This window comes from Syngnathus floridae, chromosome 3 (genome assembly GCF_059516105.1).
Source record: "Syngnathus floridae isolate MCC-2025c chromosome 3, RoL_Sflo_1.0, whole genome shotgun sequence".
Taxonomy (NCBI): Eukaryota; Metazoa; Chordata; class Actinopteri; order Syngnathiformes; family Syngnathidae; genus Syngnathus; species Syngnathus floridae.
The window spans coordinates 20,602,770-20,619,870 of record NC_142415.1 but is presented as its reverse complement, the minus strand read 5'-3'; the positions used below and the strand labels follow the sequence as shown (position 1 = coordinate 20,619,870).

The window sequence follows — 17,101 nt, the reverse complement described above, 5'->3', positions numbered from 1 at the left end:
GCTCTAACCCAAGCTCTAATCCTAGCTCAAACCCTAACCCTAGCTCTAAATCCTAATTCTAGCTCTAACCCTAACTTTAAACCTAACCCTAGGAAGTGTATGGTTATATGATTGCACAAGTGTTTTTTGGTGTTTTTTGGTCCCACTGACATCCCTAACCCAAGCTCTAATCCTAGCTCAAACCCTAACCCTAGCTCTAAAACCTAATTCTAGCTCTAACCCTAACTTTAAACCTATCCCATATAATTATGGGATATTTTGGAACACTACACGAGGTAAAAAAAATAATAAAATAATAAAAATAAGATTTGGTGAACGATTCTTTTGAACAAATATTTTGAGTGAACCGATTCTAAAGATTCAGTTCACTAGAGAACTGGAATGCACATCACTAGTACAAAACAGTGCAAGCAATTGTTGATTGCCGGTCGAAATAGCCGACTGGTTAGTGACTCGAGCTTTTGCTCGGTAAGAACTTGGTTCGATCCCAGGTGCGAGAAATTACTTTGTTGTGCAAATAACCATTTATTTATTCTCTTTTTTTTTAACCTCGTGTAGTGTACCTACACATATTGTCATATAAAGCAGTTGACCAAATGTCTGATTTTTATGTTTTAATTGGCGAATATAAAAACAAGGAATAAAACGCCAGACAAGTTTTAACATAAATGTTTATTAAATTTCAAACCAGCAATCTAATGTGAAATTGCAGTAGATATAGTGGCTAATAATATTTAGGCGTATATACACACGTTATTTAAAAACGACTAGAAGTGTTATACTACGATACAAGTGTTTACCAGCTCAGTGGCCGGAGAGGAGAGTGTCCGCCCTGAGATTGGGAGGTTGTGGGTTCAAACCCCTGCCGAGTCATACCGGTGACTATAACAATGGTACCCATTTCTTCCCTGCTTGGCACTCAGTGTAAGGGGTTGAAATGGGGCCTCCCCCCTGCTGCTCACGATCATTGGGACTTTTGGCACTCAGTGTAAGCCTTACACTGTGCAAGGCTTGATTTTTATGTTTTAATTGGTGGATATAAAAACAAGGAATAAAACACCAGACACGTTTTAACATAAACGTTTATTAAAATAATAATAGCAATAATAAATGTCAAACCAGCAATCTAATGTGAAATTGCAGTACATATATTGGATGACAATATTTAGGTGTATATATGCATACACGTGATTTAAAAACTACTATAAGTGTTATAAGATAAAGATTACACAAAGAGAAGCATAAGCTCCCCGTTTTTGCATAACGGCGCATCCCTTCATGCAATAAAGTTAGCCGTTAGCTTGGAGAAAACGTGCATAAAAGAAGTGATGTTCTTTCTTTCGTTGGCAAATCGTAAATCTACATTCTGGCTTACATACTTGACGCCAGGAGGGAGACGAAACACGTTCACTGACTGATGCGTTGATGCACGGGAAGGCATAAACTCGTTCGCGAACGGGAAAGTCAGGATCCGTTCCCTCACTGATCCGTTCTCGCGGAGAACTGGAAATGCAAATCATTGACTCGTTCACGCACAGCTCCGTTGAGTGGGTGAACGGGAAATGCAATTCACGACTCGTCGGTGAACAGGAAGTGACGTGATTTTCTTCTTCGTTTTGTTTTACGGCGAGGTGGCACCAGCTTCAATGCGCATTACCGACACCTACTGGTTGACGTCATATGAACTGAAAATAAATTCGTTCTTTTGAACGAATCGTTCACTCACGAGCCAACACTATCCTATGACAGCCGATGCTGAGCTCCCATCAAGCGATGGTAACATTTTTGAAAAATTACATTTTGGTCTTCATGCTCATTGAATCCTTTATTTTGCTTTTAAATACAATTCTCAGCCCGGAAGATTAAAACTTAATTGTCCTATTGGACACTGAGCTGATAAAACAAAAATCATCAGACATCACAACATATCTAACATGATTAAAAAAAAAAAAAAAATTGCATTCATTCATGATAAAACTTGACAACAGTACACCAAAGTAAAGCCAAAATAACACGAGAGCCCTTTGGACAAAAAATATATGCTTCTCAGTCTCAACATTCCTTTTTCGGTTTATTCAGCATTTACCAAATGAACAATTAAACAGTGATTCTGTGAAATTCTAATCAAGTTTCTGACTATTGCTTTTAATCCCATTTACGGGAAAACCATTTTCTTTTGTATGAAGAACATTAAATTGAGCCTATAAGTGTTGTTTAACTTTGATGCAAAGATATCATCCTCAGTGAGTACGTACGGCGAGTTTCGCTCCTTCTATCAAGCATTGTACAAGTCACATTATTTACACACTTAGTATAATACAGCGCACTAGTTTTCCGTTCAGTAGCTTGTATGGTACGTTGGATACAGTGGTCGTTCACTTCTGCAGAGTCTCCTCTTCCTCCGTTGTGATGTCATTGTCAGACTAGATTACGGCGGTTTTAGCATTAGCTCTGAAGGATCGAGATTTGAGATCTTGGTGCACAAGCGGAGTCGACACGTGTCACGAAATCATGACAGAATTCGCCTGTTTTCAGAGCGCTCAAGTAGGCACAAGGTAGATTTTTTTTTTTTCAAGGTTGCAGGTAGACATGGAGTAGGTGGCGATGAGCTTCTGAAGATGGCTTCATGTTACACGCCATGTCTACCTGCAACTATGTGCAAAGGTTTTCTAGAAGATGCAAAATGAGTGGATGGAATGAACCCTTGCTTGGTCTGAAATCAAGTTGGGCAGTATTCTGCTTTGGGTCACAGTTGAAATAAGCAAGAGGAGCATAATTGAGCCTCGCGTTTTCCCAGGGATAACTTGAGGTAATGCGACACATGATGCATTCCATCTTATGACTTCTGACTGATGAAGTGGATTTTGTTGCCTTATTATTTTTCTTAGAATACGCAAAAAAAAAAAAAAAAAAGTCCTTGCTCGAGCCTCCAGGCAGCAAGCACAATTGTCACAGTTGAGGACCACGCCTGCTTTACATTTCATGATATTTAAATCGAAGAAGTCTCCTCTCTACTCAAGGTTTGATTTTACAAACATTCTGGAAACACTCTCCTGCTTCTGGATTGGCAGAGAGCATTGTTGCAAGGTCACTGGTTAGAATCCAGCAGGGGGCAGGAGTGGGAGCGGATGTCGTTGTGTTTCTGGAGGGCCTGGTCCAGGTCCAGAGTTTGCCCGTTCACGGTGACCTTCATGCAGCCGCTGAATGGCGCAGACACCGGTGTGGAGACCAGCGGGACATCTGAGGAAGAAGTGACGTGAACATTCAATGTCAACCTTCTGAGGAAAATTGACAATGCTCTCACCATCGGGGAAACCTCCAATGAAGGTGCTGGACGGCGAAAGAAGGTTGACCTCTGCATCTTGGCTCCGTCCAGGCTCGCCGTCGATTAAGAGCTGGGTGCGGTTCCCGGAGATCTTCACCGCGATTTCATGACTCTCGCCGTCGCAGAGGGGCGCCGGTGAGCTGGCGAGGATGACGTCACCCGCCGTTACGAGAACAAACTACAAACACAGGTCGTTCTCATTAAAAGCATTCCGTTTTTTTCAAAAAAGGTGTCTTCCCATTCACTTACGTCTCTCCACTCATCGATGCCAGGGTGATAGTCCGCCAGCGCGATAGAGAGAGGGACGGTGTCTTCACGAACAATAGCAAAGAGCACCCCGATGGCAGTCGTTGGATAAAGGGTCAACTGGACACTCAGGTTCTGGGACTCTACGGCAAACCAAGATGGATGGATGAAGAAACGTTTTCACACTCATCAGTGTAACACAAACATCTACACACCGTAACTAATGTTGAAAAGCGCAAAGCCCGTGCCGGGGTAATACGCGCCGGGATTCTCGGTGCTGAAACACTGAATGTTTTCATTCGTCATGATGCTCTCTTGCATGGACCTGTCTTCTCCAGTCATCCAGCGCCACTCCTTCATACAGCCGTCCAAACGAGGGTTCACCTACAAACAGCGGCAGAGGTTGAGATGACCGAAGAAACGGGAGGAATTTAAAAGCCGGACCTTGCTGACGAGGCTGCTCTCCTTAAAGGGGACTCCTCCTACGGTGAGGTTGAGCTCATGCATGTCCTTCTTCAGCGTGAACAGATCACCGTTAACGGCGATCTTCATGACGGCCTCCCTGTCGATCTTAATCACGAGACTCCGCCCCTGCTCCTCGACTGAAATCTAAAACGAGAAACAGTTGCGATTAGGACTGAAGAACCAGACGGGGGTCCGCTTTTGGTAAAGAGCTCCGACCTTCCTCCACTGGCCGTCATTGACGACGGGTCCGCTGCTGGTGACTCTGCTGACTTTGCCGTATTTCAGCTGCAACTCAAGTCTCCCATGATGAATGGCCAGCACGATCCAGGAGCTGTTGAGGTGGCCGCCGGCAAAAAAGATCACTCCCTCCGGGTCGTAGGTCCGGAAATCAAACTCTGCGGAAAAACTGGAACAGAAAAGGAACTGGATGAGTTGGTGAAAGAAACACATTTGTTTCATCTCTGTCAAAATAGCCCTTCTTCCTTCATAAACTATTTGAAAAAAAGATAAGGACAAAGGAAAAGGTCCATCATGCTCACCCGGTGTTAATCCTTCGACGGAAGCGCAGCCTCATCACCGGCAAGCCGCTGAACATGCGGCCCAGATAGAGAGAGCGAGAATTCCTTTTCAGCGCCGGCTTCATACACGGAGTTATCGCCTGAAGAAATAACGAGATTGTCACTGATGCAAGTTGGAGACAAGCTCGGACACGCATCGTTCTTTAATGTGTTTCACTGGAGCAGAAAAGTGTTCATGGGTCAAAGAGCTGAATGAGCGTCAATCAAAAGGCTCATTCTTTCTTTTTCACCTTACAGCTCCTGAGGTCCTGCTCCAGCTTCCTGCCCTGACGCCCGTCGCACAAACAGCGGAAGCTCCCCAAAGTGTTGAGACACTCTTCGGCGCACACGCTGGCCTCACACTCGTCCACGTCTGAGAGGTGACAACCAAAGCAGAAATGAGGACTTCTGCGCCAACAGTTACAAGCGAAGGACTCAATCAAAACATGAATTTAAAAAAAAAAAAAACATGGGAACTGGCTCTCTGTAAGCATCATGAGGAATGTAAACAACACTCGTATCAAGTGCCATTATCCTCCTTCTAACTAACCTTACATGGCCATGCTTGGTCTGGCTAGAATAAAACTCAATTACTCTCAGAGGAGAAAGGCTGGGGTTATGTAAAGTCTATTTTCACACAGAGAAGCAACATACCACTATTTTGTTTACTTTCTTGTCAAGAAAATAAATTCTCAACTAAAGATGACACTTAATGTTTTATTTTAGCAATATATTTTTCATTATATATATATATAATTTTTTTTAAATATATAAACATATTTTTATTATATTTTATTTATATTTTTTATTATCTATCTATCTATCTATCTATCTATCTATCTATCTATCTATCTATCTATCTATCTATCTATCTATCTATCTATCTATCTATCTATCTATCTATCTATCTATCTATCTATCTATCTATCTATCTATCTATCTATCTATCTATCTATCTATCTATATGCCAAACAACAGATAACAAATAACCTGTTACCAACATAAAAAGTATTTGCTCCCAATTTGCTAGCATTCCTTTCCTGACCCCAAAACACAGCTAACCCTAACCCTAACCCATCAACACCTGCTGACACTGAAGCTGCTTCTCCACCAGGACTCGTGTGTGTGTGTGTATGTGCATGTCGCTTACCCACACAACTCTTGCTCTCATTGTCAAAGACGTAGCCCGGGTCACACAGACATTGGTAGCCTCCCTCGTTATTCTCACAGTGAGCTGATCCACAAACGTCAACAACATCTTGACATTCGTCCACGTCTTGAACAAAAAAAAAAAAGTGGACAATTCAGAAACAAGCACAGAACCTGTGATATCGATTTGAACACTCGGGCCGGTTACGTGTTGTTGCTCACCAACGCACATGTGATGTCCTCGCAACATGTAACCTGGCTGGCAGGAGCAGTGGTAGCTTCCCATGGTGTTGTTGCATTCATGGTCACATCCTCCATTGCTCTTGTTGCACTCGTCAACATCTGTCAAGGAAGGGAGGGGGGGGAGCAGGGTCCACGTGAAGGCAGCAAAAACAGTACGGTGAATTATTTTTGGCGTCTGCAAGGAACACGCAATGTTCGCAGTTCTCGTGTTTTGGGACTTCACAGTCATCTGCGGCGGAAAAGACTCCAGCAGACTACTGAATCCTCAATTTCCACTCTCGCTAAGGTGGTAAAATGAGTCACGGTGGAAAAGTGCAAATTGGGTGGCTGCGAAGCATATTCCGCTCCACCTCACACTGTGCACTCTTTCCAGTTTGGGCTCTGACATTTTATTTTGTATTTTCAGATCTAAAAGTGGAAGCCTTTCTGGTCAGTTCCTCCGTTCCATCCTTCCTCTCATATCTATTACACACTAGAATATGTGCTGACCTTGCAGGAATGGTTGTTAAGGCGCCACAACAAAAAAGTTTTGTTTATATTCTAACCTAATGTTCATGTCGTCAAAGATTGAATCAAAGTATTTTTACAAACGGAATTACAGATAGACCTGCAAATATTTTGTTTGGATTCACAACTGTCTGTTACTTATCAAGATTAGGCAGGAAATCAAAAGTGTTTTTACAGAACATTGTCAAGGCTTAGGACATCCCCCAACATGCTTTTACATTTTTGTGCAGATGGAGATAAAGGCGATGACTGCCAGAATTTCAAGCATTGCAAAATACTCCTTCCTTAATTTCTCAATAGATAACTTTTAAATGTGGTTAACAAAACCTGTCTGTGATTCACAGACTCGATCATTTATCTTTCATCTACTCACTGTTTTGTTCTTCCTGAGTATGTGTGTGTATATTTAATAAAATAAATATTAAATATAATAAAAATAAATAAATATTAAATATAATAAAGATCAATAAATATATATAATAAAATAAAAATAAATATCAAATATAATTAAAAAAATATAAAAACATGTTGCACGATGTTGTCCATATAAGTCCCAAGTTGACAAAGATGACAAGGAGCGCCAATGGCAAACTATTGCATATGCTAACCACCACCCACTCCCGTAAATCTTCATTATTAAATCTCTCATGGTGACAGTACCTTGATCACAGAGGTCCCCCGTCCAACCTGAAAAACAGTGACAGAGGAAGGTGCCCTTTTTGTCCTCGCAGCGCACGGTTCCTCTGGCGTGACAATGGGAAGGGGAGCACTGGTCCGGAATGTCTTGGTGTGGGAAAAACAAAAAAAGCAGACAACAAATTTAGCACGCGATCAACATAGGTTGGGCGTATTTGAAAATAAACACCGCAAATACTCTTGTCCCAATTCACTTCTCACAAAGTGGGCCATGATATTGTGCCACAACAGGTTCTATTCCCCAAGTCTGATATGTGTCAAAAACTTTTGTTTTCTTTCGGTTGCAGGCTAGTCCGTGCAAGTCTGCGCACGCCAGCTCGAGCTCGGCATAGCGGGAGCGTATCGAGCCGAGTGAGGAAGACGCAGATGCTCGTACAAGTGTTGGAATCCCAAAGAGCGGAACTGAAGCGCTTTTGACATTACATTTGAAAAATAACACTTGCCTCTTGGCAGTGGTCTCAACATAACACTCAAACCAGATGTGCGCAGCTACTGAGAGCGAGTGCAATGTGCATAGCCGGACGAATTAAAAAAAAACTTTATGTTGTGCTGATATCCAGCCAGAATGGACACAGGATGTCATTTTGCAGTTAAGGAGAGGAATGCCAATGAATGCACACAGGCACAACAGCTGAGTCACCCCCCCCCCCCCCCCCCCCCTCCATCCACTGATGCAGCAGAAATTTCACGTCACCTCTGACGAAAAAGGACGCCCCGAGTTGCGTGACGAAGGAAGGGGCGTCACTCAGCACTGCACTGCGTCATCATGCTGCAACGTTTAGTCATTACAGGCACACACCAAAGGTAACTTGGGTGGCTACGTTTCTTGCTGCAGCATTCACTACTGCAATGCAGCCCCACGTTCGACCAATACAACCCCACGGAGGAAAGTCATTTTATTCACAATGCAGAAGATGAAAGGCGAGGAGGAAAAAAGAAAAATGCAAAGCACAATGTATAAAACTTACTGTGGACGCATGTGATCAGATCATGTTTCTTCTTTGGTGAACCTCCAAACTTCTCCAAACAATCTGAGCAAAAAATGAAGAGCTTAAGCAAAACGTTAGCTTGGTAAAGCTCGGCATTGCGGATGGCGATTACTTACTTAAATACTTTGGGTAGAAGTACTCCTAAAGGAGATAAAGACGTGCAAATGGTTAACACACGTAATTCTTAAAGACAAACATCTACACAAACTCATGACATTAAAAAAAAAAATGTCTGTACAAAGTTAATATTGCAGCGTAGCAACGCAAGTAGAGCAAAATACGATCACTTCAAAATCACGGCCTGCAATAGGTGCCAGTCATTGCCAGAGGCATCCTGAGAATTCTCAGAATTCCCAATAATGAACAGCAATGCTGCAACCTCTGGGGAAAAAAAAAAATCTGCTAGAAAAGTTCAATCCAGATAATTCATTTTTGCTGCGTGTGTGTGTGTCACACAACGGAATCACCTCTTGCAGTTTGCCGAGTCAGAGCTGCAGCGGAGAAAAGTGCAGCGTCACAGGCAATTTGAGAATGAATAATGCGCAGTCTTTGTGTTCGAAAAATGAAAAAGCCTACAAACGTGCGTGCTTGTCACTTCGACTCAACGAGAAGCGATTTGACCTTTGAAGCGTCACACTGCTTCTTCAAGGTCTTGACAGAAATAAACCTTCTCATAACACAAAAGGGTTTCAATGTCAGTATGTGGAATAAACATCTAAGATGATGCAAAAATATTTTCACAAATCATAAAAATGATGATTATTGTTAAACCATTTGGAGGAAATTGCAAAACAAGAGTGGGAAGGAATGTATGCAGATTAGGGGCACATGCCTGAGCCGAATGAAAACGCCTTTCTCAACCAAGATTTGTTCTAAAATAAGAAATCTGCCCGATTAGGCGTGTTTACGTGCATGTGAGGGAAGCGTGTGGGGAAATAAATGTGTCTGCCACCTTGCACGGACGACGGGAAACCAAGACAAGCAAATTCAGTGGAAAAGTGAAATGAATTCCTCAACAGATAAGAGATGACACATTTGTGTGCATACTTCTGAAAAGGGAGTACGAGGACTGCAGCATAAATGCTGCATGGCAAAAACAAAGACTTAGTCATGCTGACTCAACGACCACCAAACTGTATTGATATATTTTCAAAATATGTCCATCAAACCCCAATCAAATATTTTTATGCTTGTCAGCGCTGACAGAAGCATCAATAACAGAAGCTCAGACTGTGAATCAGCACTCACTATAAAACACGCCCAACTCATGCCAGAAAGGAGGAGGCAGATTTGGGTCATGTGTTGTTTACACAGTGGAAATAGTACATCAAAACACGATTAGGAAATGCTGCAAAATACAATTTCAAAAAGAATAAGAGTCATTCTGTAAAATCAGCAAGCCCCAATTTTCGGAGTCATTTTTGGTGCACTTTTGAAGTGATGGCAACTCACAGTTTCGGGGTCGTTTTCAAACACTTCCCGGGCCTCCTCCTTGGAACACTTCTCTTCTACACACTCCCTCTCCAAGTGTCCTTGCTTGGTCTCCTCAAAGACTTGATTAGCTCTCCGGTGTCTGCTCAGGAACTGGTTTGCCTGTTGCTCTGTCAGGGAGACTGGGGAGAATGAAATGCCAAATCAGAGGTGGCAAAAGTACTCAATGACATTTCTTCTGTCGATTAAAGTCCCTAAAATGCCAAAGCTTCAAAGATTGACTTTCGCAATGGATGTTTTTCTTTCTTTCAAATTGCGTCATCCACAGAGGCCGAAACAAAAACTGTTCCAAGTCTGTGTTGTCCAAGTAAAGATAGATATGATAGCTCCACCAAAAGTATTGGGACAGCAAGGTGATCCTTTGATTTGTTGTATATTGAAGACATTTGGGTTCAGATCAAAAGATAATTAATTATTTTTCAAGTACTATAATTATATCTTTCATTACATACTCAGGACAGAGCACTTTGGTATGAAGCCACCAATCATTTTGATCGGAAATTCAAATGTCTTTCATATACAAAATACCTGACCTTGCTGTTCCAATACTTTTGGAGGGGGGCTTATATTTTTAAATGGAAGACTAATAAAAAGTTGTCAGAAAAATAAATACCTGGGGAAATAAATCTACCGATAACAAAATATGTGTCGATCGTGATTTCCCATGCAAAGACAATCCACGACAACAAAGACGTATTTGAGGTCAGGAAGCGCGGAGGTCTCCACCGCGGTGGTCCAAAGCTTCCAACGCTATTAAAGCTGCGCGCAGGGGGACACCATGAAGGACGCTGGCTCCCGTTTGTCATCACAACACAAACGCGAAGCGACACTTAGCACCGCAGCGTAGCCGCCTAGCATGCGAGTGTTTACTTACTATGACTTGGGGAGCAGCAAGCGGCCAGTAGGATTAGCAGCGCGGTCGATGCGAACCACTTTGTCCGGCTTGCACGCATCGTGTAGCCGCCGCGTCTGCACCGAGCACCGTAAACTTTTGTTTTAAATTAAAAAAAAAAGTCCCCTCTGTCTCTTGCGGCTGTAGATTCGAAGGTAGGTCTGCAGGTCTTCTAAAATGACCACCGAGGTGTGTTGGAGGCTAAAGAGGCGTGTGCTCCCCCCGCATGTCTCTGACTGCTACGACGCTGTCGTCCTCCTCGGGCTGCGGTTAGCTCGTCTCCATTGCGGTCCGCACTTTTTGTCCTTTGGCTCCTCTCCTCCGCCGCCGCCTCCTCCTCCTCCTGCTTCCACTTGCGTGTGTGCCCGTGTGCGTGCGTGTGTTTCGACGAAGCTGCATCACGATGCAGAGCAGTCACGCACTTATTTGCAGATGAAAGCAAAATGCCTATTAAAAGGTAGTCATTGTAAAATGAGAATAAGGTTATCATTCAAAATTATTTATTAGTAATATAAGTTTATATGAAATTTAAATTGACCTTGATTTGTTTTATACATAAGTGATGCAATTGAAGATGGAGGAGCAAAGGAACAGATGATCAAAAATAAAGGAACATGGAAAGGGAGGAATGACCTGGATCTCGAATATTGGGGGACAGTCAGTAAGGTGTTTAAGATATTGTCATTTATTTAATTGCTTCAATTTTGAGTCAAAAATTTTCATTTTGGTTCATCCTTATATTATCTGTCTATAACTGTCAATGGCAATGAACGAGTTAAATGGGTTCAGCTCAAACAAGACAACATGTGGATTGTAAGAAAAATCTTCAAGCAAGTGTTGGACTTTTATGTCAAAGTATTTCTCCCCGCAGATAAGATCCGGCGGCGACAGAAGCCAGATTGCAGGTGGCTCGGGAGCCCTGGTCCGGTCTTCAGGGGCCCCGCCTCTTGCTCAACACGTTACATAGCTCTCCAACTTTTCTTGGAATTAATTACTACGTCACCCAACTTCCAGCAAACAAGCCGTCGTCGTACATCACAAGTATAATCAGAAAAAAAAAAAAGTGTGTCAAAAGCAAGTCTAACAGTTGAAAACTATCCCCCCCGCCTCTTCTTGAGATGATCCTCCCTCCCGTCCTGTGTCCTAAAATTTAAATTTCCCACAAGGGGTGTAGGACTACTGCAAAGTGGTGGTGGTGTTAATTAAGGTCACTCTCCTTGCTGCGGAAGGGCGTCTGTTTCTGGGGTTGAAGCGGGAGGACAAGAATGGGACTTGATACTATTGTGCTTGCTCAGGGCCTCGTCAAAGTCCAACATCTGGCCGTTGACGGAGATGTCCATGCAGCCGTGATAAAAGGCAGTCACCGGGGTGGCCTCCCACGGGACATCATCTGAAAGAGGAAAATAGCCACACGATCCATTTTCTGCACAAAAAGTAGCACGGTCCAATGTCGTCGGACACAATTAATCTATTTTTGGAATGGCGATGACATCAAACGTCTGGTGTCAATTCTTACAGTTGCTTACTGCTGCACATTCAACTAATGAGACCGCAAAGAAACACAGATCATTGATTCCTGGAATCAATCAGGATGGTCACTTGGAATTGCTTAGAGGGTTCCTGTAACTACTTGAAGCTTGCTTTGAAGCATTTTTGGGAAGAAGTCTCAAAGACAACATTCGGATTGAAATAATTAGCGCCGAGCGTACGTCGCCGTCCGTGTGCGATCTTCGTTTAAAGTGGCCCATCTGTTGTTGTTCATCTATTTGTAACTGACCCGGTATCCCGCCAATGTAGGTGCTGACTGGGCTCTGCATTGTGGCGTTGAGGCGCTGCAGCGCCTCCTGCAGGACGTCGGGCGCGATTTCCCTGACATTTGACGAGTTGGCTGAGATGGAAATGTCAGTCGGCGTGGCGCTCAGGAGAACCGTTAATCGGTCGGGGTAACACAAAAGCAGCGAGTCCAGCTTTGCCACCATCACCCCATCCAAGAAAACTTGCAGGCTCTGCAAGAGAAAGCGATTTTGAGCAAGATGTTGACGAGCAACGTCAAGGAAGGTTTTCAAGGTGCACATACGGCGTCAAAGTCGCCCTGCGTTAGCACGGCAAGCGATAACGGGACCCTGTTGTCGGAAACCAGAGCAAAGAGGACACCTGTGCTGCTCGAAGGACGTATACTCATCCTTAAATCCACTTTCCAGCTTCCAGAGTCACCTAAGCAAGGAAAAAGTGAGGAAAAAAAAACAAAAAACCTCCCTTTGTGGACTGATGAAGTCTGACTTAACTTACTCACTGTAGTCAAGGTGGAAATGCGCCAATCCTTCCCCGGTGAAAAAAGATCCTCGTTCCACATGTGCGTAGCAGTGTTTGCTTTCCTTCTCCTGGATGGCCTCCTTGACCCCGGATGCTCCCTGGTTCATCATGTTCCAGCCCCGGATGCAGCCATCCAATCGAGGGTTGATCTATGGTAGATCGAGGCTCATTCCGATCAATCGGTATCATCAATTAGGTGCAGAAGGGAAAAAAAAAAACAGTTTACAGGTTTGATGAGACTGTTGGTGCGGTTGCGGACACCGGCGATGTAAACTTTGGTCTCCAGTTTGCCGTTGACGCCCGTAAAGAGACTCTCTGGACTGTTGATGCTCATAACAGCTTCCTTGCTGATCTTCACGCTGATGCTCTTCTCAAGTTCATCCACCGAGATCTGCGTGTCACGCCGCTGTCATTTCTATTCCGACACCATCTTTTCCATTGCGTTCATCTTACCACGTGCCACTGTCCATCGTTGATGGCTTTCCCTCCGCTGGTGACCTTCATGGTGTGCTGATTTTTAAACTGGACCTCGATGCGGCCGCCTCGTAGCCCCAACATGAACCAGGCGTCCTGGGAGGACTCGGCGTAGAGAATAACTCCCTCGGGGTCAAACGTGCGGAAGTCAAACTCGGCTGCAAACCTGCCATTCACACACACAACGATATTTAATGATATTTAAAATTATATTTAAAAAAAAAAACACTAATTGTTGCTACATGTTCCTATTTAATTATGATTAAAATATCTATTTAATCTGATCTATTTTTCTCTCCTTTGTTTTTATCGTGTTTATCTTTTGTCTGGCCGTACTCACTTTGTCGTCTCCGGCAGACGGAAGAGAAGATAGATGACGGGGAGCCCCGCAAACTGCTCCCCCAGGTACAACATCTCAGCATACTTGGAGTCGTACAAGTCCACGCAGACCGGGATCTTTTCACAAGTTCGCTTGTTGTCGGCCAATCGGAGGCCCCGGCGGCCGTCGCAGCGACACGAAAAGCTGCCCACGTTGTTGACGCATGTGCCGTCGCACACGTTGCCCTCGCACTCGTCCACGTCTGCAACCCGGAAAGAGATATTGTGTGCTTCTTGGCATGGAAAGTGATTTTGAAATAATCGCTTAGTTCTCTCAATCACTCACCGTCGCAGCTTTTGGAAGTGAAGTTGTATTTGAAGCCAGTTGGACACTGACATTCAAACATTCCCGCCGTATTGACGCATTGAGCGGGTTCTTCACAAATACTGGGGTACATTAAGCACTCGTTGATATCTGAAGACAAATAAAACTCCTTTTGAGACTTTACAATTATAAAACCAGGAAAAAAATGTATTACGTAATTCCCGCTTTTAAGCATTTCACTTGTAAATGTTTGTTCCCTGCTGTAGTGCTTGTGACGTAATAAATATATAATTTTAACCATGAATGTTCGAATGTTAACAAACTGAGTAAACGGCAAAATAAATCCACACGCAAACAACCTGTCCCGATCAAAAATGCGAGAAAGTAAATGTTTCTCAAAGAGTCAGTGCATGTTTAGAGAGACTTTGTACTGAACTAACACACCAGACAATCAGCACGCAAACAACAACAAATACGAGTGGGAGGATAAGCAAACAAATGTTTTCCGGTTTCTTTTGATTCAAGTCAATGTCGGCGAAACAGTTGGATGAGCGAAAAGTCAAGGCTTTGAAGCAGCTGTGTTTCTACAACAGGGGGCAGAGGAAAAACATCTGGCCTCAAGTTATACAACCATGTGAACAACAAACAGCCGTGTAGAATTTAAAATGAAGCACGACGGCAAAATCAAAACCACAAATAAATAAATATAAATAAGATAAATATATATATATACGTATAAATAAAATGACTCTTTGCCAGTTAATCAACACTGAGCTCGGTCGGTCACTATCAAATATTTTAAAAAGGCTTTTGATTATTCCATCAATTAATCGAATAATAGGGAAAATTTTCATTTTGCATGAAAGTGCATTTCAAAAAGATTTTTAATAATAATAATAATAATGCATCCGATTTCTATTGTGCTTTTTCAAACAAAAATATTTGATTATCAAAATAGTTGTCAATTCATTTGATGATCGATTAATTCTCGATTAATCGAACAAAATCCATGTGCGTATGTCTTACCCACACAGTTGATGTTGTCCCGGAGATAGTAGCCATCTTTACACGTGCAGTGGAAGCTTCCGGGAATATTGTCGCATTTTTGGTTACATCCCGCTGGAAATTTGGGATCTGAACATTCATCGATGTCTGCGCAAAAGGACAAATGGCTAATTAGCATTTGTAGACTCAAATCGCTTTTGAAATAGAACTCACCATTGTCACAGCATTTTCCATCCCAGCCAGATTTGCACACGCACGTATAAGTGCCTTGACCGTCCACGCAGCGCTCGGTGCCTTCCCTGGAGCACGGGAACGGCGTGCACTGATTGCTGATTTCTGCCCAGCGACACAAATGTTGTGATGTCACAAAAGCAACGCAGGAAAATGTTGATAAACACGGCAAGACAAAAATGTTTGCTGGCGAATATCTGGCTAACGTCTTTTGTGACCTTCAACCAACCTTGACAAAAAATAAAAAACATCTCCCCACCTTTCACACAAGTCCGAAGATCCGACGGGATGGCCGAACCGGAATCGTGGTTACTGATGCCAACACGGTGGTAACCCAGACACTCTTGAAAAGACATTATTGTTTAGCACAAAGAAAAAAATCATAGTCCAATTTAGTCAAATGATTGGTCTGTCTGCAAACTTACCGACATACCTTGGATAAAAGAAGTCCTGAAAAAGAAAATGTTTTTTTTAAGGCTGTGACAGTTAGGAAAGTGTGACAAATTTTTATTTTTTATTAATTTTTATTATTTAGTCTGCAATGTGACTCATACCATCGTCAGTCATGTGTCTAATAGAAAACAGGTGCTTATGGATGGATGGATGGATGGATGGATGGATGGATGGATGGATGGATGGATGGATGGATGGATGGATGGATGGATGGATGGATGGATGGATGGATGGATGGATGGATGGATGGATGGATGGATGGATGGATGGATGGATGGATGGATGGATGGATGGATGGATGGATGGATGGATGGATGGATGGATGGATGGATGGATGGATGGATGGATGGATGGATGGATGGATGGATGGATGGATGGATGGATGGATGGATGGATGGATGGATGGATGGATGGATGGATGGATGGATGGATGGATGGATGGACTGACTCGGGCCAAGTGCTCTTTTTTTCTTCTTCTCTGTGATTGACTGAGGTGGCCCTCCTTACCGTCTCAGGGAGGTTCTCAAAGATCTCCCTGGCCTCCTCCCTGTTACACAGCTCCTCAATGCACTCCCTCTCCAGGTTGCCCTTCTTGTGCTCCTCAAAAAGCGAGTTGGCCCTCCTGCGTCGGTTCAGGAAGTGCGACGCTGTGCTCTGGCTCAGAACTGGGACACACATGGAAACACAAGTGTGAACACACGTGTTCACCAACCAGTTGTTGTCTTTTTTTTTTTTTTTTGCACAACATGCAGTTCCCGCACACGGGCTTCATCCCAGCAGCTTCATGTTACAATAACATATGACAGATCCAAGCAGGAATTTAGCCATGTTTGCTTCTGACAGATGGCAGATGGGAGCTGGAGCCTGCAAGGATGAACTGGCCAAGCCAAATTGCTCTTATATGAACTGGCCTGGAAAAAAAAAAGAGGTCATTGCGAAACTGAAATTTCCAAGAAATGACCTTTTGGTAGTTCGTAAAAGCGCCTCGTGATGTGCCCACGTACTTTCACTTTGTGTTCACTCGTTGCAGTAACAACAACAAAAACAACAAAAAGTAGCTTAAGTTACTCAAGTCAAGAACTTCTGGAAAGAAATCAAAACAGGCGCAAACTTACATCGCGAAGCATCGGCGAACGTCAGCAGAAAAACGAGACATGCCGAGACAAGATTCTGTCTCCACATAGTCGAGTCGTTTCGTCCCTCTAGGCCCCCGCTTGGCTCCGGTAAAAGACGGACTTCAAACTTTATTCTTCCCGAAAACGCTATGCGACTGCTGCGGAGGGGGGCAGAGAGGGCAGGCTGCAAAGTGCGTGTGTGTGTGTGTGCGCATTGTGGGTGGAACTCATGCAGAAAACAGATTTACTCCGCACAATGCACGCCGGGAGGTCAGCAGCTCCACAATGTGCTTGTCAAAAACAACCC

The 17,101-nt window shown here is 43.4% G+C and overlaps 2 protein-coding genes across 2 annotated transcripts; both read right to left on the bottom strand.

Moving 5' to 3' along the window:
* Nucleotides 1-1,810: 1,810 nt before the first annotated feature.
* gas6 (growth arrest-specific 6) lies at nt 1,811-10,922 on the bottom strand. The gene is made up of 15 exons (XM_088370306.1): nt 10,543-10,922; nt 9,630-9,790; nt 8,294-8,318; nt 8,157-8,219; nt 7,153-7,275; nt 5,965-6,084; nt 5,744-5,869; nt 4,845-4,966; nt 4,576-4,694; nt 4,253-4,442; nt 4,016-4,180; nt 3,787-3,955; nt 3,575-3,714; nt 3,305-3,503; nt 1,811-3,240 (listed from the first exon to the last, which is right to left on the bottom strand). Exons 1-15 carry the CDS (start codon nt 10,619-10,621, stop codon nt 3,089-3,091), a joined length of 1,953 nt encoding a protein of 650 aa, XP_088226432.1. The 5' UTR covers nt 10,622-10,922; the 3' UTR covers nt 1,811-3,088.
* A 300-nt stretch (nt 10,923-11,222) lies between these two features.
* Nucleotides 11,223-17,001, bottom strand: pros1 (protein S). Its single transcript, XM_088370305.1, has 14 exons — nt 16,795-17,001; nt 16,187-16,344; nt 15,652-15,676; nt 15,486-15,569; nt 15,209-15,331; nt 15,017-15,142; nt 14,012-14,140; nt 13,688-13,928; nt 13,327-13,513; nt 13,100-13,264; nt 12,854-13,022; nt 12,638-12,774; nt 12,338-12,566; nt 11,223-11,950 (listed from the first exon to the last, which is right to left on the bottom strand). The coding sequence occupies exons 1-14, from the start codon at nt 16,859-16,861 to the stop codon at nt 11,769-11,771; spliced, it is 2,022 nt and encodes a 673-aa protein (XP_088226431.1). The 5' UTR covers nt 16,862-17,001; the 3' UTR covers nt 11,223-11,768.
* Between the last annotated feature and the right edge of the window lie 100 nt (nt 17,002-17,101).

Coding starts and splice junctions, on each gene's coding strand:
- gas6 (XM_088370306.1), bottom strand. CDS start 10,621: ATGCGTGCAAGCCGGACAAAGTGGTTCGCATCGACCGCGCTGCTAATC. Junction 8,319..9,629: donor TTGAAAACGACCCCGAAACT/GTGAGTTGCCAT, acceptor TATCTCCTTTAG/GAGTACTTCTACCCAAAGTA. Junction 7,276..8,156: donor TCTGATCACATGCGTCCACA/GTAAGTTTTATA, acceptor TCCCACACCAAG/ACATTCCGGACCAGTGCTCC.
- pros1 (XM_088370305.1), bottom strand. CDS start 16,861: ATGTGGAGACAGAATCTTGTCTCGGCATGTCTCGTTTTTCTGCTGACG. Junction 13,023..13,099: donor CCAACAGTCTCATCAAACCT/GTAAACTGTTTT, acceptor GATCTACCATAG/ATCAACCCTCGATTGGATGG. Junction 11,951..12,337: donor CTACATTGGCGGGATACCGG/GTCAGTTACAAA, acceptor TTCCTCTTTCAG/ATGATGTCCCGTGGGAGGCC.